Below are 21,258 nucleotides of genomic sequence, written 5' to 3'. Positions count from 1 at the left end.
GATTAAATGTTGCTTTGTAATACACAGGATCACCTGGATCATTGGAGCAAATTAACTCTGCCTAACAGAGACAAAGGCAATCTGTATTGTACGGTGCTCTTCCTGCACTGGCTATATGGGTTGTAATCTCAGCTGCTTTGCTTGTTGAGTAAAGATCTCAAAGCCCTGCAATGGCTTCTAGCATGGTTTTGTTGGGGGGTGAAGAAGCCTAAAATGGGGTGAAATTATGGTTGGTTCTTGGAGATAGGGAGATCTGAGAGTCCCAGATTTGAAAATCAAGCCTGTCTTTTGCACCACCTTAGGGGCTAGTTTTTGAGTTATGACACTTTCACGGATGTTTCGCTTGAATCTTCTTCCATCCTTGGCATCTTAATTATTTTCTTCATGCTAATTTGGGACAGTTACCCTCCTGGATATATCAGATTCTGTTATTCTGACCCTTGTGGGCTCTATGGAGGGAGCTGCTCCCTTGGTGTTTTGCTTCCTTTGGCGGGCAATGTAGAGTTCTTGCCAGGGATAGAGAATATAATCTTTAAGCAATGGAAAGCATATGGCATTTTTCTCTTGGAACATCTAATAAAAGAGGATGGGACACTCCTCACCTTCCCCAATTTGGTTCTAGCTTGGCGGATAGATTTGTCTATTTACAATTACCACATTATAAGTCCTGTTTACCTCAGCACATTTTGTCTCTTAGGTTTGGGGTTCAGTTGCGAGAATTTTTAGAAGGGAAAGCATCAGGCCAGGCCTCTGTCTCCTGGTTCTATGGGGAATTGAGTGGAGGAGTGACCTAGTGGTTAGGTTGATGGACTTTGGTCCTGGGGAACTGAGGAACTGAGTTCGATTCCCACTTCAGGCACAGGCAGCTCCTTGTGACTCTGGGCAAGTCACTTAACCCTCCATTGCCCCACGTAAGCCGCCCTGAGCCTGCCATGAGTGGGACAGCGCAGGGTACAAATGTAACAAAAATAAAATAGATACTATTGGAGATTCTACATGGAATGTTGCTACTATTGGAGATTCTACATGGAATGTTGCTATTCCACTAGCAACATTCTATGTAGAAGGCTGCGCAGGCTTCTGTTTCTGTGAGTCTGACGTCCTGCACATACGTGCAGGATGTCAGACTCACAGAAGCAGAAGCCTGCGCGGCTGATCTGCAAGGGCTGACTTCTTCATGGAATGTTGCTAGTGGAATAGCAACATTCCATGTAGAATCTCAAATAGTACCAACAGAATCTCAATAGTAGCAACATTCCATTTAGAAACTCCAATAGTAGCAACATTCCAAGTAGAATCTCCAATAGCAGCAACAGTGGAGGAGTGGCCTAGTGGTTAGGGTGGTGGACTTTGGTCCTCAGGAACTGAGTTTGATTCCCACTTCAGGCACAGGCAGCTCCTTGTGACTGGGCAAGTCACTTAACCCTCCATTGCCCCATGTAAGCCGCATTGAGCCTGCCATGAGTGGGAAAGCGCAGGGTACAAATGTAACAAAAATAAAATTATCTAAATGTGTGCCCTCAAAGGATTTTTGGAGGATGGTGGAGTTGTGGGAATGGGATTTGGGACAGTCCCTCTGAGCCTCCTGTATATCAGATTCTGTTCGAGTGATCCCTTGGCTTGTTCACAGTGCAGAGTTGCAGGAATCTCACTTTCGCAGCATTCATAGGGCTTATTTTTCTCAAAGCAGAGCCTATTTAGTGGGTTGTACAGATACTCCTCATTGTCAAAAATGCCAGATGGGGCATAATTATTTTTTTTCATGGGCTTTACCAGTGTATCGATTGTCAAATTATGGCATTTTGGGAAGCACTGTTTCAGTATTTACACTTTGTCTTGGGTTATCACCTCCGAGTCTCCATTGCACTGGCATAGCTATGTGGGGTCATGGGGGCCTGACCCCCCCAAATTGCTCTGGGCCCCTGGTTTGGCTGGCAGGGCCTCCAACCCCCGCCAGCTGAAGCCTTCATCCAGCGCTGGTCTCCGGCACCGCTGATGCCCTGCTCTCTCTCTTTCCCTCATGGTCCGGTGCGCTCCTTTTAGTGAAACTGTATTTAATTTCATTAAAACCAAGGTATTTGTGGTGGCGGTGCTTCAGCTGGCAGGGGTTGGGGACCCCCGCCAACCAAGATATGTTACAGCGATGTCAGTGGGTGGGGAGCGGCAGGATGGTGGGGGGTGGGCGGCAGCCCAAAATATGCTCCCCACTTTGGACTCTGGCTCCCTCCCACCTCGAGTTCTGGCTACGCCCCTACTCCATTGAGGCTATGGGTTTGAGAAACCGGGGATAAATTATCAGCAAATCTTGTGTTTTAGGGAAGAAATGTATCCTAAATCACTTAGATTACCCACCCTCTGTTTGGTATTGGAAGAATAGGCTTCACTCCTTGATGCTATGGGAATCATTTCAGTCTCACCTATCTCCACGATGGCAGAAAAGATTTCTATCCATCTGGGAAGTGTACCTACAGAAGGTATCTCCTGCAGTGCATAGTCAGGTTCTAAATCCATTTTCTATTACCCATCGGGATCCCGCTAGTGAGTCTTGAGCCCTTGGGGAAGGTGGAACACTGTGGGGAGGGGAGTGTACATATGTATCTGTTTCGGACTGGGGCCTAAGAGCTGTGATCCCTGACTATTCTTGTGTATTTCTCTTTATATGGTTTGCTGTATTTGTCACTGGGTTGGGGAGGGGAAGGGTTACTTTCGGTATGTAGATTGTCATAGATGTATTTGTTTATACTTTAATTAAAAGTTTTTAATAATAATAAAATGAATGATTGTACTCTTTTTTTTGGAAATGAATGTACATATTTTGCTTTTTTAACACTTCCCTTACTGAGCAGCTCCTATCATTATGAAGAGGGATATATTTGGGTACTGCTGTGCTGTTGGCACAGCTCCCTCCTCCCCCTACAAGGTACATGCAAAGCACAAATACAGTGTGGATGATTGAAGAATGGTTCTTTATTACAGCTCCATGCAGGCTTCACAGTACTACACCTATGAAAACAGCACTGACAGCTGAAGGAACCTTTTTCAAAACAGTCGGTATAGCCTTAAATGGTAACCAACTTAAATTTCATAAGCCTATTGGGGGTAATTTACAAAGGGATTTCCAAGAGTAAATGGGTGTGGGCCAAACAGGTTGATAGGTGAATGCTCTGGGATTTTATTTTGAAATTCATCTGACTGCTTTCTTCTAAGCACCTGCCAGTTAGTGAACTCCCACTGCCATGCCAAACAGAAGGGCAGAAAATAGTTACCCACGTTAAATGAAGAGTGGAGATTGAAAAGGGGTGGAGGGGTGGGGTGAAGCCAACCAACAGTGTGCAAAATTTCATTTTGATATTCTCTTATGTGGTTTAAGGAAGAGGAAAGTCCATGTTTTCTAATGTATCTGCAGCATGACCAGCCCTTGCATTGTCAAAGGGAAACTCCAACAAACGGTCTGTTTTGGAAAATGTGCTTGCAGGCTCTGCACAGAGTATCACAATTGTCTCCTCTAGGAATTATACAGGATATGAAAAAAGAGTGATGAGTCTTGGAATAAGACCCAGAGACTACATGCCAGTGCTAGGAACGAGCATCTTTATTTCTGACAGAGCTGCTGATTTATGGATAAAAGATCAGGAAAAAAAAACATTCTTTAAGTTTATTAAGATAAGACCCTACTGTTCCATGTACTTCCTGCCTTCTCGGTGCCTGCTGCTGTATTAATGAGATTTTGTAGGAAGTAGATGGAAGCCAGCATTGCTTCAAAATGATTTCTTGAGACCAACTTAAGCACATCATTTGGAAATGAGAGTGTGAATCAACCAATTAGTTTTGAGCAGCTGGAGGACCAGTGCTGAAGGGGGGACGCAAGGCCCTGAGCATTGAAGAAGGCAGAACATGGACAGACACATGTCTAGAGGGGATAAGGAGAGTGAAACCAACCAGCCCCAAGATGGAAGCAACAAAGGGGAAGGGAAGGGATTGGATTTAGCTCACACCTTTTCCAGTTGTAGCTCAAGCTTCTTCTTTTCTTTACATATTTTTAAGGAGTAGGGCAAACAACTGATAGACAGGGAAACCTCATGTAGTTAAACACTATGGGGTCGATCTTCAAAACCAGTTAACTAGTTAAATGAGCATCTTGCTTGGTTAACTGAGCAGGCCCTAAACCGAAACTTGCTATTGTGTGGGCGGTCTAGGGGTGGAGTCTCAGCCCTCAACTGGTTAAGATAACCAGACGAATAGGACCATAGAAATAAAAGTCCTATCTTTGGCCAGTTTAACTTAACCAGTTAAGTGCTGAATATCAGCACTTATCTGTTTAAGTGCCAGCCACCTGCATATACCCGGACGTTTAAATGACAGTACCTAGACATGGCCTGGCACTGAATAGGCATAATATTGGCATTTTTAAAAATGCTGACCGTTGCTGGCTGAATATTACCACTATAATTTTAATTGGTTGCTACCCTGAAGAAACAACTGGGCACCAGCGGGCTCTGATACTGTGAGATCTCTGAAGGTAAACAGGAACAGATCAGGTTAGTTCTTGGTTGGGAGGGAGGTCATTGAGGGGTTTATATTCAAGGCTTCTGATTTTAAGCTTTAACCAATAAAACACTCTCATGCAAAAAAAATTACAATAGGTGTTTATTGGATAAACACTTGAAAAAGACCACTTCTTCTTAACACAAGTGGCACAAGCATACATATTTGATTTCACTGAAAAATTTACCCACAATATTACCTGTGAAACACCAATTTTTGGAACCACATAGAAACTCTAATTACTTGAAAAATAAACATCTACCAGATCAATATTCAAAGCGATTTAACCGGCCAGAAACAGCTTGTGGTCAGTTAAATCACTTGTTCAGGGCTAATTGGTTGATTAACCGGCTAGTGCTGTTAAAAATGCCTGGTTAGTACTTATCTCAAAACTGGCTATTTTGGGGGCATTCCAGTTAACCACCGATATTCAGCACTTAACCAACCAAGGTAACCGCATAAATAGGACCACTTAAAAGTCAGTCCTATCTTTATGAGATGTCTCATAGCCAGTTAAGTGCAGAAGATCACACAACTGTCTACGCTTTAGTTGGCTCCACAAACCTGGGAATTCAATGCCGAAGCCTGCCAGTGGCAGTCAGCAAAATGCTGAGCACTGCTGGCTGAATATCGACCCCGTAATCACAAAAGAGAGGGTAATACAGCATACAAGCATACAATATAGACAAGAAAAAGCAACACTGGACCTTCAAGAAAGAGACAATGGCAGTCCTTTATTGTGAAAAAGACCTGACACGGGCCGTGTTTCGGCGCACAAGCGCCTGCCTCAGGGGTCAAAGTGTGTCTTCACAATATATGAGCAGGAATGTTCAGACAGTCTATTGCCAGCCACCACTGTTAGGATTGAACAAACGCTCATTGGTGGCTGGCAATTTACTCAGACTGTCTGAACATTCCTGCTCATATATTGTGAAGACACACTTTGACCCCTGAGGCAGGCACTTGTGCGCCGAAACACGGCCCGTCGGGTCTTTTTCACAATAAAGGACTGCCATTGTATTTTTCTTGAAGGCCCAGTGTTGCTTTTTCTTGTCTATATTGAATATCGACCCCAGCACTTATATTTTTAAAACTTGATAGAAACTCTGGGTCAATATTCCAAGCAATTTAACTGGGCAGGAGACGTTTTTGTGGGGCTATCTGCGGATATTCATTAGCAGTTAAGCGGTTAGTGCCGCTGAATATCCCCTTCTATATATTTCAATTTGTTTATTGATTTTCAATTTTAACAAGATTAAACTTGTTTTGAAATACAGCAATAGTTAGATTAATAAGAAATTCAATAATTCTTCATATAAACAATAAAGCAAAAAAAAAAAGGAAGGAAAAAAAGGTAATAGCATACTATCACAAACATACATTTTAAGCTTCCTTTAAATCATGGGGCGAACAGAGTTAGGGAAGAATTATTGCATGAGCATATATAAAAGAAATAAGGTGGTGTAAATACTCCCATTTACTTTAACTATTACATTTGCTTAGAATCTAGAAATGATTTTAGACTATCTGGTGAAAAAAAGGTATATTTAACCTGACCCAACCTAACTAAGTATTTGCACGGATAGGCAAGGAAAAACATCCCGCCTATCTCCAACGTTCTTGCTTTTAATGCTAGAAAAGCTTTCCTTCTCTGTTGGGTCGATTTTGTAACATCAGGGAAGATTTGTATTTTTATCCCACCGAAACAGGTTTGAAGATTTTTAAAATAAAGTTTCATCCTGTTCGAAAATCAAGGAAACTATCAGAGTTGACCGGTCTGCATTTTCATCCACCGAACGCTCTAGTATTGCTGAAATGTTCTCAAGATCTAAATTAGTGTGTAGTCCATCCTGTTTTTTCCCATTCTCTCCTTTGGGACTTGGAATGTAATATATCTTATTAACAGGCGGCATCACTTCCAGGGGCATTTTTAAAACTTCATTTAGGTATCTTTTAAATAAATCATAAGGATTAATCCCTGGGAGTTTGGGAAAGTTCAATAATCGCAAATTTAATCTTCTATTGAAGTTCTCAATTTGATCCAATTTCCTTCGATTGTCTGCATTATCTTTAACCACACTGACTTTGAACTCTTGAAAAGAATCTACTTTATTTTGGAAATCAGTCACTTTTTCAGCAATGTCCGTTTTTAACTGGTCAACCTTTAAATTGAACTCTTGAAATTTTTTTTTAAAAGTACTCACTTCTCCTGAAGTTTGTTGTAATGTCCCATCCATTTTGTTCAACATTGTCCAAGTCATTGCCAGATTTACCTCCTTCGTAATTCCTAATGATGTTTCTTGTGCTCTCGGTGTCTTCTCCAACGCTTCCCGCCCCTCACTGACAGCTTCGCCTGAAACACTTCCGGTAGGGTGTCGCTGTTCATCAGGCCTCGTCGTTGACGCCGGGCATGGAGGTCTCACTGTTGCTGGTGGTGAAAGAGATATTTCTTCTCCTAGCAGGGCCTCCGCTTCCCCAGAGAGCCCCGCTATAGGATCCGTATCTCCTATTATTTGGGAGATTGGCGCGAAATAGCGCTCAAGACCCGACTGAAGCACCGTGGGAGTCGAGGTAGGTGGGGGAACTACCTTCGTTGTCGCCTTTCTTTTAGTATGTGGCATTCTTCCTCGAGGAAATATATTTTGCCGAGTCGGGATCAGAGCTGCTGTTCCATGCAACCTATTACGCCGCCATCTTAGGTCGCCCCTTGAATATCCCCTTCTAATTGTCTAAATTGAAACTGGCTATGCTGTGGGCAGTCTGGGGGTGGAGTCAAAGCGAAGTTGGTACTTTTATGTGATTAAGTAACATAACATAGTGCCAATATTGAGCACTTAACTGGATAAGGTGACCAGACAAATTGGACCATATAAAACACAGTCCTATCTTTGGGTTTACCTATCCAATTAAAGGACCAGATAAGTGCCAACTGTCCACACTGATGCCCATACATGGCCTCACATTAAATATCTAGGCATAAAGCCACTGGCTGAGTATTTACTCCTCTAATTTTATTCAAATGATTTACTGGCTTAAAATATCTGCTTCTATCAGGCTAAAGGTTGTGCCAGTGAAACAGTTACCAGCATAAATTTAGCTGGGTAAAAAAGGGGTCCACTTAGCTTTAAAAAGAAAGTAAGATAGCACAATATTCAGTGCCAACTGTTCTGTACAAATATGTTTCTAGATCGTCCAGAACAAACTCTGGTCAGGTAGATTAGTTGGGCATTTAGCTGCATATTTTTGTTGGGGGCACTCTTCTCTCTGAACTAATATTGACCCAGTACCCCTGCTTGGTGTTAGGGACACAATGAGGGGCATAATTGAACGAAAACGCCTATCTCCATGGGCGTTTATCTCCAAGAACGGGTCCGTGAAGGGGCGGACCGAACCGTATTTTGGGAAAAAATAGACGCCCATGTTTTATTCAACAATGTGTGAGCTGGGCGTTTTTGTTTTTCAGCGATAATAGAAAATGAAAGTGCCCAGCTCAAAAACGAATAAATCCAAGGCATTTGTTCGTGGGAGGGGCCAGGATTCGTAGTGCACTGGTCCCCCTCACATGCCAGGACATCAACCGGGCACCCTAGGGGGCACTTTTACAAAACCAAACAAAAAGGTAAAAGAGCTCCCAGGTGCATAGCACCCTTCCCTTGTGTGTTGAGCCCCCCCAAATCCCCCTCAAAACCCACTGCCCACAAGTCTACACCATTACTATAGCCCTAAGGGGTGAAGGGGGGCACCTACATGTGGGTACAGTGGGTTTGGGGGGGGGGGGGGGGTTGGACGACTAATAAGCATTAAGCAGCACAATTGTAACAGGTAGGGGGGGATGGGCCTGGGTCCACCTGCCTGAAGTCCACTGCACCCCCTAACAACTCCTCCAGTGACCCGCATACTGCTGTCAGGGAGCTGGGTATGACATTTGAGGGTGAAAATAAAAAGTTGAGAAACTTCATTTTTTGTGCTGGGAGGGGGTTAGTGACCACTGGGGGAGTCAGGGGAGGTCATCCCCGATTCCCTCCAGTGGTCATCTGGTCATTTAGGGCACTTTTTGGGGCCTTATTCGTGAAAAAACAGGGTCCAGGAAAAGTGTCCTAAATTCTAGCTAAAAACGCATACTTTTTTCCCATTATCGGTGAAATGCGCCCATCTCTGTTCGGCAGATAACCACGCCCCAGTTCCGCCTTCGCCACACCTCTGACACGCCCCCATCAACTTTGTCCGCATCCGCGACGGATTGCAGTTGAAAACGTCCAAAAATCGGCTTTCGATTATACCGCTTTATTCGTTTTTGTGAGATAAACGTCCATCTCCCGATTTAGGTCGGAACTTGGGCGTTTTTCTCATTCGATTATAAGCAGGAATGTAGTTCAATGCAGTCACTTTGGGCTCAGCATCCATGGACTGACTGGCGGAGATGCACAAGCTCTAAGTTGCAAAGAAATCTGCGGCGTGCTTCAGGCGCCAATGCCAGCTCTCCCATGCACACTCGTATGAACTGAGCATGCACCGGAGTGCATGCCGCCAACTTCGCTGCTCGGGCAACATGGTAGGGGGCTCAGGCAGCGGACTGGTTCGGATGGTGGGGCTTGGGCATCCCCACCAAAAATGTAGGATTTAACGCCGAAAGAGGGAGGGGTGAACAGATGACAGGAAATGTGCATTCCCCCCCCCCCCCCAGTCCACCCAAAATGGGCTTCTGCCTACATCCCTGGTTTAAGGTGTTATCTTTTAGATATGATAAAAAGCTGTGTCCCTTTTCCTATTTCGTTCTGCTCAGTGTTCTTGTTAAATTAACTGCGCAGTGCTTTGGATAAAGGCTCCGTATATAATTCATAAGTAGTCAAACTGGAATCTGAACTGATGGAGCAGAGATAAAGTGACTGGAAAATCATTGCGATGGTTTGACACTTGGTTATAGCCGCTGTCTTCATTTTCTGGCTACAGTCCAGTTTAACAATTATGGTTAGTCACTAGACCAGTGGGGAAGCTAGCGTTCAAATTCTACTAACACTCCTTGTGACCTTGGGCACCAATCACTTTACCTTCTACTACCACCCTTCAACATCTTCTGTCCTTCTGTGACTGTTCTCTTGTGCTTGACTGCTTAAATATTTTAAATTTAAATGCTTTACTTTTTGTCTATTAGATTGTAAGCTCTTTGAGCAGGGACTGTCTTTCTTCTGTGTTTGTACAGCGCTGCGTACACTTTGTAGCGCTCTAGAAATGTTAAATAGTAGTAGTAGTAGTACCTCAGGTACAAAACTCAGACTGTAAGCCCTCCGGGGACAAGGAAGTACTTATTAGCTACCATTGAAAAGGTGTGAGTTTAATCCAACAATAAAAACAATCAGGTTGATGCTCATGGAGACCTATTCATTGACTGTCAATGTGAAACTCTCTTATCCATAAAATTTAAAACATTCTGGTTCCCCCTTTTAAGTGTCCTGAAGTTGTGCAGTGAGAATGACAGCCTGTTCTGTAATAGCACCTGGGTGCCTCTATTCCTTTATAGAATACTAGCTCCAGAACTTAGTACAAGAACAGTACTGGGCAGACTTCTACGGTCTGTGCCCTGAGAAAGGCAAGGACAAATCAAACTCGGGTATTCACATAAAGTATCACATACCATGTAAATGAGTTTATCTTGTTGGGCAGACTGGATGAACCGTACAGGTCTTTATCTGCCGTCGTTTACTCTGTTACTATGTTAGTGTAACTTGGCATCTAGGTGCCCGCAATTACACCTGCCTTAGACCTGCCATAACTGTATGCACTTAAACGCGGCAAAGGTGCATGTAACTTACTCTATGTTCTGTAAGCTGTGTGTGTAAGTGGCAGCCCCACCCTTACCCCTCTCATGCTCCACCCATGTGAACACCCTCCTTGCACTTACACACCCTATTACAAAATAGCGCCTAGGTGAATTTCTGCCACATGCATATATACCAGTACACTTAACCACGAAAGTGCTACTATTCTGTACATTGACACGTGCAACCTATTATATGGATAATATCGGGCCATATGCATTGCAAAATAGCCAGATATTGTCTTTATAATTAGGGACGGAACAAAGGCAGACCTAAAAATGATCCATTAATAGATACTGCCAGAGTACTCACTGGCCAATACCTATATGGATAGTGGTACTGAATGCATGCAATATCGACCTGAATGAGATCCTCACTGTATTTTCCAACCTTTTCAGCTGTTTATATGTTTAATCATATGAGCAACAATAAGTGGTACACGGATAGAGATCACAGTGAGAAGTGAGAGACTATAGTGAGGGCAAGAAATTGCGAAGGCCGAGGGGCCACAGTGATGGGTGAGAGATTTCACCAGTGCTGGTTTAGACCCTAGTTATGCAGCCTGTGACAGAAAGCTGCTAATGGCCCAAGTGCTGGTGCTGACCCTAAAGACCCCACCGCCTACATACATGATAGCATTGTCCCCAAGAGTTTCCATTTCCTACACCAATGCTGACAACAATGGTATAAGATGGGTAAGGAATCATGAAACTTCAGTTCATACCAGTAGAACGAGTATGACTGGTCCTTGGTAGATGAAATCTGTGTAGACTCCAGCTTTTTTACCAAACCAGCATCTGCAGAAGAAAAGAAAAAGAGTCTCAAAGACAGCAGAGGATTGAAGACAACCAGTCCGATACGCGAACGGTGGCAGGCAGCGCTTTCGCTGTCCACCGTCTGTGTTAACCCCGGATATTCAGTGCCAGGCTGTTTCCTGTGACCAGCATTGAATATCCGGGTTTATTTTGGCTACTAAAAAGGTTTAACTGGCTATGCTGGTTAACATTTTAGCGGTCAAAGATAGGCCTGCTATTTAAGCAGATGAATACTCGCGGTTAGGTGGTTAAACACTATTTAACTGGCCAGGAGCCGTTCCTGGCCAGTTAAATAGTTTTGAATATTCGGGGGAACCTGCCTTCAGCAGGGGCTAGGCCCAGAGCATCAGTATAAAGCTCAGAGTGCTATTTTTGAGTCGGTGAGGCTTCACCTGGGAGAAATGTTTGCATTCTACAAAAGAACATTCAAAACCATCTAGAAGATAGAAATAAAACTTTCTGTCAACTGCAACTGCCAATATTGGTCCTTGCGGCCTGCAGACAAAACTAGTTTTCACGATAACCACATTATGGAAATTAAGTAGGTTCATAGACCAAATGCATGTAAATATATCAGTACTGTCTGAGGACCCAGTCTCTTTGAATCCTTAGGGCTTGGAACTAGTCATTCTAAGAATTATTGGTTGAATCCATTTAAATCAAGGAAGAATGGATGTGTGCATGCCTGACTGCATAGAGTGAATCTGTAGTGAGAGGTTCAGGGTGTCTAAATGGAAGGCTCAAGTCAACATGGGAATTACCATGACAAAGGATTTCATAGGCTTTGGGGTATCTCATTGATCATTAATACAATAAGATCAAAACAACTATAATACTATCAAATTAATTCAATATCCCAGCATTCTAACATATGCATATTGCAAAAAAATAATAAAAATATATTGCCTGAACCTGTGACTAAGACATGGGCTTCTAAGAAACCCAGCCCTCTATGGGTTTGGAGGGTTTCTTAGGAGCCCATGTCTTAGTCACAGGTTCAGGCAATATATGTTACATCTGATATATTTGTTTGAAATGCTGTATAATTTGATATTATTTTTGTTGCAATATGCAAATGTTGGAATCCTGGGATACTGAATTTTAAAAATGTGTCTTTCATAGGATAACAAAGTTTTGGATAGTATTATAGTTATTTTGATATTATTGTATTAAGGCTAATACAGCTATATTGAAATTAATTTACCTGTTAGAAATAGGTACTGTTAAAATTGATCATTAATGGGGCAAATCTATAAACTAGCACTAGAGGTATGCGTCACTTAAACACACCAAAAGCACCATTAATTGACAGTTAGGTGCCTGTCAGGGGCATAATCGAAAGAGAAGGGCGCACATCTTTCGACACAAATCGGGAGATGGGCGTCCTCTCAGGGTCGCCCAAATCGGCATAATTGAAAGCCGATTTTTGGCGCCCTCAACTGCTTTCCGTCGCGGGGACGACCAAAGTTCATGGGGGCGTGTCGGCAGCATAGCGAAGGCAGGACTGGGGCGTGCTTAAGAGATGGGCGTCCTCGGCCGATAATGGAATAAAGAAGGGCGTCCCTGACGAGCATTTGGCCGACTTTACTTGGTCCCTTTTTTTTCACGACCAAGGCTTGAAAAGGTGCCCGAACTGACCAGATGACCACTGGAGGGAATCGGGGATGACCTCCCCTTACTCCCCCAGTGGTCACCAACCCCCCCCCCCCCCAAAAAAAACAACATTTTTTTAGAAACATTTTTTCCAGCCTCTATGCCGGGCTCAAATGTCATGTCCAGCTCCATCACAGCAGTATGCAGGTCCTTGGAGCAGTTTTAGTGGGTGCAGAGCACTTCAGACAGGTGGATCCAGGCCCATCCCACCTACCTGTTACACTTGTGGTGGTAAATGTGAGCCCTCCAAAACCCACCAGAAACCCACTGTACCCACATGTAGGTGCCCCCCTTCATCCCTAAGGGCTATGCTAGTGATGTACAGTTGTGGGTAGTGGGTCTGGGGGGGGGGGTTGGGGGGGCTCAGCACACAAGGTAAGGAAGCTATGCACCTGGGATCAATTTGTGAAGTCCACTGCAGGGCCCCCTAGGGTGTCCGTTTGGTGTCCTGGCATGTGAGGGGGACCAGTGCACTATGAATGCTGGCTCCTTCCATGACCAAATGGCTTGGATTTGGTCATTTTTGAGATGGGCGTCCTCGGTTTCCATTATTGCCAAAAACTATGGCCGACCATCTCAAAAACGACCTAAGGACAACCATTTCTAAGGTCGACCAAAATTTCATGATTTGGGTGTCCCCGACCGTATTATCGAAATGAAAGATGGATGTCCATCTTGTTTCGATAATATGGGTTGCACCGCCCCTTTACGGGGCCATCCTGCGAGGACGCCCTCATGACAACTTGGGTGCCCCGTTCGATTATGCCCCTCTGCATGTTTTTTTCTATAAGGAAGCGCCTAAAAGCCACAGCATCTAACTGCAAGGAGGCGTGTACACGTGAGTGGGCTACAGGCATGTCTCCCAGTTATAGTTTATAGAATACTATAAACTAAAGTGTGTCACTTGGTGCATGTAGGCATGGCACAAGAGGGCTCGCCTAACCATGAGCACATCAATTCCAACTTATGCTAGTATTGTATAATGGAATTGACACTAAGTGAATTGAGGCACCTAAACTGAAGTGCCAATTTATGGAATCGTCCCATAAAACTTTTAGCTAAAATGTATGCAGAGGATCTGAGCTCAGGACTCTCTCTCCTTAGCCTTGTGACTGAGATTGAGGACTTGTACAATATAGAAGGATTAACACCTGAAGAAAAAAATCAAACAGTGGAGGCAAAAAGGGACACACACAGTATAGTGTGCACATAAAAGGTTCTTCATGACAATGTCCAAAGACCCTTTTTATATTAAAAGGCTCTTTTTTGATGTCCAAAGACCCAACATGGGCCATGTTTTGGCCTAAAAGTTCGATACGTGAAATATTAGAAGTCTGTGAGGTACAATATTACACTAACTGCTCTTTCCACATGAATTGAATATGACAGACTCCTGTAGTAAAATGGTGTCGCATTCATGGCATCTAGCCACATTGGCGGGCAATGTTGGGTCTTTCGAAGGAATTAAGTTGATCCAATAAAAGAAGTAACATCTTATTTTCTTTTCTATGTTTTGATTTATTACCTATAAAAATTAACTAACATGGCTACCACATCACTTAGTTCTGATTATAAACAGGCAACATGTAAAAGATAGAGAAACATACTTCTCATTATCATAGTAAAGTTTAACGATAGCCCAGGCAAGGATGATGGGGAACGGGATGCCTGTAAGATAAGGACAGACAGGAACATCACTAGTAAACATGTTAACAGCATGATCACCGATATCAAAATAAAGTCGAGATGGGAACAGCCCAAGGGCTCCATGAGCATGGGGGTGCTAAGCCCAATGGAAATAACCCCTCCCTGGACACATACAAGGAATTTTCTCAATATTGGTGGTGCTCAAGCACCCACAAAGCCAGCTCCTATGTCTTAATGCATAGTGATGATATGGAATTTGATGCTGAAGGATATGGTCAAGGCATTCAACACAGCCAGGTTTAAAAAATAACATTAATTTTAATTGTATTTATTTAATTAGAAATATTTATAAACCGTATTATCTTTAAAAAAAATCTAAGCAGGTTACAACAGTACTGTTGTAACCTGCTTAGATTTTTTAGTAGATGTTTGTGCATTTTATTTTTTATTTTATGTATGTATATATATAAAATAAAAAATAAAATGCACAAACTACTAAAACAACAGCTATAACAAAATAAAAACACATCATACTACAAATCAGTAATATCACATTAATATAATGTCAACCATTTTGTACAGGCAGTTGCTTTGGGCAGGAGAGAGTGGGGTTCTCTCCTACCCCCACTGGACCACTAGGGACTTTAGGTAGGCCCAGGGGGGCCTTTTCTTAGTGGGGAGGAGAGTTGGAAGGAGGTATGGACCTGGGTGGGGGGGGGGGCATGGCTCTTTGTTGGGGGGTCTTGACTAGTCAGGGTGGGTAGGAGGGGATTCTTGCCTCACCCAGGGGGGTGGGGAGGAGAAGGAGGAAGAAAAGGTACCTTTTCCTTGTTATGCTGGTCTTGGCCAATATTCAGATGAGGCCAGCACAACCAGAATTAGCCTGAGATATTCAGTGCTGGTACCTAGACATGGTCAGGCACTGAATATCTGGGGCTTATTCTGCCTGCAGCGATCAGTGCTTAAAAAAACGCTGAATATCTAATTGCTTGTATGGAGTTTGCTATTTCTAATCAAATGGCAAATGAGAGGGTCAAATTACACCCACGGAGACGAAGGAAAAAAGCACTAAGGGCCATCAAGTATGGGACAATCAAGAGTCCTTTATTGACAGACCTGACACGAGCAATGTTTCGGCATGCATATGCCTGCATCAGGGGTCGAATTGGGCTCCAAAAACATAAATGAAAACCACAGCTCACTGCGCAAAATAACTGAAGCTTTCCAATATGAAACGTAAAAGTCAACAATGCACAACCGTAACCCATTTCATATTGGAAAGCTTTGGTTATTTGATGCAGTCGGCTGTGGTTCTACATTTATATTTTTGGAACATTTTTCTAAGAGCCCAATTCATTCAACCCCTGATTCAGGCATATTCACGCCAAAACACGCCTCACGTCAGGTCTATCAATAAAGGACTCTTGACTGTCTCACACATGATGGCCCTTGGTGCTTTTTTTCTTCATTTGCTATTTCCAGACACAGCTAATGTGCTAGTCTCCATTACTAGTCTGGCCACTGCTCCTCAGGCTGGGTGAATAGCAGAAGCTAATAATATCATCTATATCAATACAGAAAAAGTCCCACTGGCCCACGTCTTCCTATCTATGCTGCTGAAGATTTATCTCAGCAGCTAGTCATAGGAGATTGAGTACTTGGAGCAGTGCTTCCCAAATGTTTATCCAATATGACCCCATTTTAACCCTTTATAATTTATATGTCCCCAGATGATGATGGAAACAAAATATCAGACCTCTACTCCTCTCCCCTTCCTCAACCACTTTCTCCTCCCCATGCTTATCCAAAGCTTGAAGACAGCAGCAGCAGTGGTGGCAACCCTAGTAGCAATCAGCAAAATTAGTGTGCATTCACAGACCCCACTGTGTATGGGCTCCTAGTCTAACAGGAAGCCCTTGCAGGCCTTTGGAACTTTGATTCATGGGCCCCAATGCTGACTGCCATTACTGGGCAGAGGTCACAGTGGAGGTTAGGGGGAGGACCAGCCTCCCTGTTCCTATGATTCTATTCACTGATGATGAGAGCCCATTTGGGATCCTGATCCAGAATTTGAGAACCCTTGACTTGGAGGATGCTGGAGGATGCCATGACATACCCAAGTCAGATTTTACTGCTTTTCTCATTAGTTTCTACCATCTTGAATAAATAAGTATATAAGTTTCTGTACTTAAGACATCACTCAGCTTCCCTCTGTATTTATCACCTTGATTTGTAATAATCTAAATGGCTACAAAACGAGTTAAGCCATTCCCAATCATCTAGTCTATGGGGATGCAAATTTGCATAGAATTGTTTCGTTAACTACCTGTCAAGAAATGTCCAGTTGTGAGAGGTCATGAATCAATGATTGCATTGTAAGCTATTGGACATGTGAATAACAGTGCCTTCCTTTGTTTTTGAAGGATAGGACAATGGTGAGTTCTAGTGCTAATGAGTTAAGAGATCTGGGTCCCATTCCCATCTTAGGCTTCTCATCATGCTCCTTGAATTAGGGACTGTTCTCCTAGTGACATCTAGTGGCTAAGCTAGAAGCAGTACTAAAAGTATTTCTCAACTGAGTTGCATCGTGCTCTTGGTTGCCACTGCAATACTCCACTAACATACTTTTGAAGTTACAAATTATCATATGTTCAGATTTGCTACTTATGTTATTAGTTGCCTTCAGCTCCCCAAATTTACAATACTAAAGCCTCGAAATTAAGCCCAAGGCAGAAGCAACCTATAAGCCGCTCACAACCGCTGGCTGAAAGAACTATGGATATTCAATGCCAGGGCATGTCCAGCCTCTGGCACTGAATATTCGGGTTAGTCTGGCAACCCAAAACTTAACCAGGCACACCAACCAATATTGAGACTGGTGTCCAGTTAATTCAGTGGAAAAAAAAAAAGGACAGCATTTCAGCTGTCTTAACTTTATCCGCTCATTTAACTGGTTAGTGGACTGAATATCACTGCTAACCTGTTAAATGTTGGCTCCACCCATTCTCCGCCCCTAGACTGCCCTTAATGTAGCTGGCTAGTGCTTTAGTAGTCAGTAAGGATATTTAGCAACACTATCCAGTTAAGTGCCGCTGAATATACTGGTCAGGAGGATCTCCTCCCCAGTTAAACCCTTTTGAATTTCAACCTGTAAATGATTGAAGTCGCAATGCTCATGATGGTTCCTCCTCCTGATCTCACTGACTACTGACTCTGAGCTTCATCACTTTCTCACATCACCTCCCACCCCAGGATCCCACCAACAGGCCGCAGGACTTACACCATCCAATGCAGATGAACATCCACTTCCGGAGTTTGTCTGTGGAATAAGTCAGGACGATGGCCGTGTGCAGGTAACAGCCCTCGCCAAACATCCAAAAGAAATTGGTGACATAGAAGTAATTGTGTGCTGCAGTCACCAGCCTGCACCAGATCTGGGGGTAGGAAGGGGAGACAGGGGTGAGGAAAAAGTAATTTACAGAAATTCAAGGGACAGAGAAGGAAACAGATGGCTTGCTGATAGAGCAGGTGGAAAAAAAAAGAGAAAAGAAAACCTCATGCAAATATACACAATTTGGTAAGAAGTACTTAAGCTAAATTCTAGTAATTAACAGTCATTAGAAATGTCATATAATTCTGATTTGCATAAAATGTGCTTGCCTCTGCTGCATTTCCAAAGCAGATTCCATCCACCTGGCAAGGAAAAGTATAAGCTTAGCTAATCACATGGTTTCAAATCTAATTCTATCCCTGCAGTGAAGGATAAATGAGGCGAAAAACAAATTGTCTCAAGAAAAAAAAAATTTGTTTTGAATGTGTTGCTTGAAAATATTTACACAAAGGCTGAACCTGTTATTAGTCATGAAGATTAGTGCTTTTGAGAGATGTGAAAAGCCTAGTCCTGAGCTAGAAGACTTAATGGCCCAGTTTACCTTTCAAGAAACTCTGAAAGTGATTTAAAAGCACCTGGACCAGATGGATTTGGGCCAGAAGTTCAAACAAGCTAAAGGAAACACCTGGAACGGATGGATTTGGGTCAGAAGTTCAAATTCAGAAGCCCTAAGCAAAATATCAGAAAGGGCCACCAGAGCAGGAGGATTCACCCAGATGATATAAGTGGATCCCTCTTTCCACTGTAGGGGCTGCTTGGGTAGAATTTATGCCACTGATTTGAACCAGAGTGCTATAAGCTTCCCAAAGACCAACTGGTCTTCAGTATGCTAGAGACATGTGATATTTTTTGAAGGCTTTTTTTTTGTCCTTTTTCAGTGGCTTAAATATTATTGATTTACAAGAAAGGCTCTTTCAAAATTTGAATGCTAAGTTTTTATTGTCTAAAAGATTCAGCAAAGATACTTACCTGTAGCAGGTATTCTCCGAGGATAGCAGGCCTTATATTCTCACAATTAAGTAACACGGTCCCGTGTTGCCCAGTCCGGAGCTTATGACAAGCTTTACAAGAGCTTTGTGGAACACGAGACATGCTCTACCATGCATGTTCCTGCCCGCCACATAAGCGCAGTAAGTACTACAGCATAAAAAAGAAAAAAATAGGAGATAACTCCAAAGGAAGGTGGGAGTGTTTTTGAGAATATAAGGCCTGCTGGCATCGGAGAATACCTGCCACAGGCAAGTATCTTCACTTTCTCTGAGGACAAGCAGGCCATAGTTCTCAGAATTGGGGTATCCCTAGCATCCAGGCTCACCAAAAACAACAAACATTGGTCAACTGGGCCTCCTACATCGAGGACAGAACTAGATTAACCTGACACTATATACAAACTGAGTGAGCGGGCAAACTGTAACAGAATAAAAGGGGCCTAGGGGGTTGGAGTTGGATTCTAGACCCCAAACAGATTTTGCAACACTGTCTGTCTGAACTGATCGTTGTGTTGGGTATCCTGCTCAAGGCAGTAATGAGATGTGAATGTGTGGCTTGAAGACCATGTCACAGCCTTGCAAATTTCTTCAATAGAGGCTGACCTCAAGTGGGCTACCGACGCAGCCATGGCTCTGACATTGTGACCCGTGACATGACCCTCCAGGGTCAGCCTAGCCTGGGCATAAGTGAAAGAAATGCAATCTGACAGCCAATTAGAGACCATGTGTTTCCCGATGGCGATCTCCCATCCTGTTGGGATCAAAAGAAACAAAAAATTGGGCAGACTGTCTGTGGGGCCTAGTCCACTCCATGTAGTAGGCTACTGCTTGCTTGCAGTCCAAGGCGTGCAAGCTGCTTTTGCCAGGGTGGGCATGAGGTCAGGGAAAAAATGCTGGCAAGACAATCAACTGGTTCAGATGGAACTCTGACACAACCTTTGGCAGGAACTTAGGGTGCGTGCGGAGGACTACTCTGTTTTGATGAAACTTAGTATAAGGTGCATCCATTACTAGAGCCTGAAGCTCACTGACCCTATGAGCGGAAGTAACAGCCACCAAGAAAATGAATTTCTAGGTCAAGTACTTAAGATGGCAGGAATCTAGTGGCTTGAAAGGAGCTTTCATCAGCTGGGTGAGAATGATGTTGAGGTCCCATGACACAGGCGGAGCTTTGACAAGGGACTTTCACAAAAGCAAACCTCGCATGAAGCGAACAACTAGAGGCTGTCCAGAGATGGGCTTACACTCTACACGTTAATGATAAGCACTACTTGCACTGAGGTGAACCCTTACAGAGTTGTTCTTAAGACCAGACTCAGATAGGTGTAGAAAGTAATCAAGCAGGGTCTATGTAGGGCAAGAAAGGGGATCCAGGGCCTTGCCCTCACACCAGATGGCAAACCTCCTCCATTTCAAAGAGTAATACCTCTTGGTGGAATGTTTCCTGCAAGCCAGCAAGATCTGGGAGAAACCCTCTGACAGACCCAAGGAAGCAAATTTTAGGCTCTCACATACAGGCTGTGAGGGCCAGAGACTGAAGGTTGGGATGCAGAAGAGATCCCATGCTCTGTATGATGAGGGTCACAAAACACTCCAAACTCCATGGGTCTTCATAGAATAGCTCCAGAAGCTGAGGGAACCAGATCTGCTGAGGCCAGTAAAGCACAATCAAGATCATGGTCCCATGGTCTTGCTTGAGTTCCAGCAAGGTCTTCCCCACAAGAGGAACGCATACAGAAGACCTGTCCCCCAATGAAGGAGGAAGGCATCCAACACTAGTCTGTTGTGGGCCTGAAGCCTGGAACAAAACTGAGAGACTTTGTGATTAATTTGAGTGGCAAAGAAATCCACCAAGGGGGTGCCCCTTGCTCAGAAGATGTTGCAGGCAACGCCCAAGTTGACAGAGCACTCATGAGGTTGCATAAACCTGTTCAGCCTGTTGGCCAGTCCGCTGTTTTTGCACACCAGATAAGGGGCTCGAAGGAACATACCATGCCAGTGAGCCCAGCACCACATCCAGATGGCCTCCTGACACAGACAGCATGATCTGGTGCCCCCCTGCTTGTTGGTGTAATACATGACAACCTGATTGTCTGTTTGAATGAGCACAATTTGGTGAGAGAGCCGATCTCTGAAAGCCTTTAGAACGTTCCACATCACTCAGAGTTCCAGAAGATTGATATGAAGACCTGTTTCCTGGGTGGACCAAGCTCCTTGAGTGTGAAGCCCATCAACATGAGCTCCCAAACCCAGAACAGATGCATCCATCGTCAGCACCCTTTGTGGCTGAGGAATTTGGAATGGAAGTCCCAGAGTCAAATTGGTTCAAATGATCCACCACAGAAGAGAGCGAACAAACTCTGGGCACTCGAATGACATCTTTCAGGCTTTCTGTGACTTGA

At 43.7% G+C, this 21,258-nt stretch overlaps 1 protein-coding gene across 1 annotated transcript in view; it reads right to left on the bottom strand.

Moving 5' to 3' along the window:
- LOC115481905 (corticotropin-releasing factor receptor 1-like) overlaps positions 1–21,258 on the bottom strand; it is a 288,268-nt gene that overhangs the window by 34,792 nt on the left and 232,218 nt on the right. Inside the window, 3 exon segments of the mRNA XM_030221359.1 lie at positions 11,086–11,158; positions 14,437–14,497; positions 17,757–17,910. Coding sequence (XP_030077219.1) covers positions 11,086–11,158; positions 14,437–14,497; positions 17,757–17,910 — 288 coding nt within the window.

Source organism: Microcaecilia unicolor, chromosome 12 (assembly GCF_901765095.1).
Source record: "Microcaecilia unicolor chromosome 12, aMicUni1.1, whole genome shotgun sequence".
Taxonomy (NCBI): Eukaryota; Metazoa; Chordata; class Amphibia; order Gymnophiona; family Siphonopidae; genus Microcaecilia; species Microcaecilia unicolor.
Note: the sequence above shows the minus strand (reverse complement) of the source record. Positions and strands in the feature narration are given on the sequence as shown.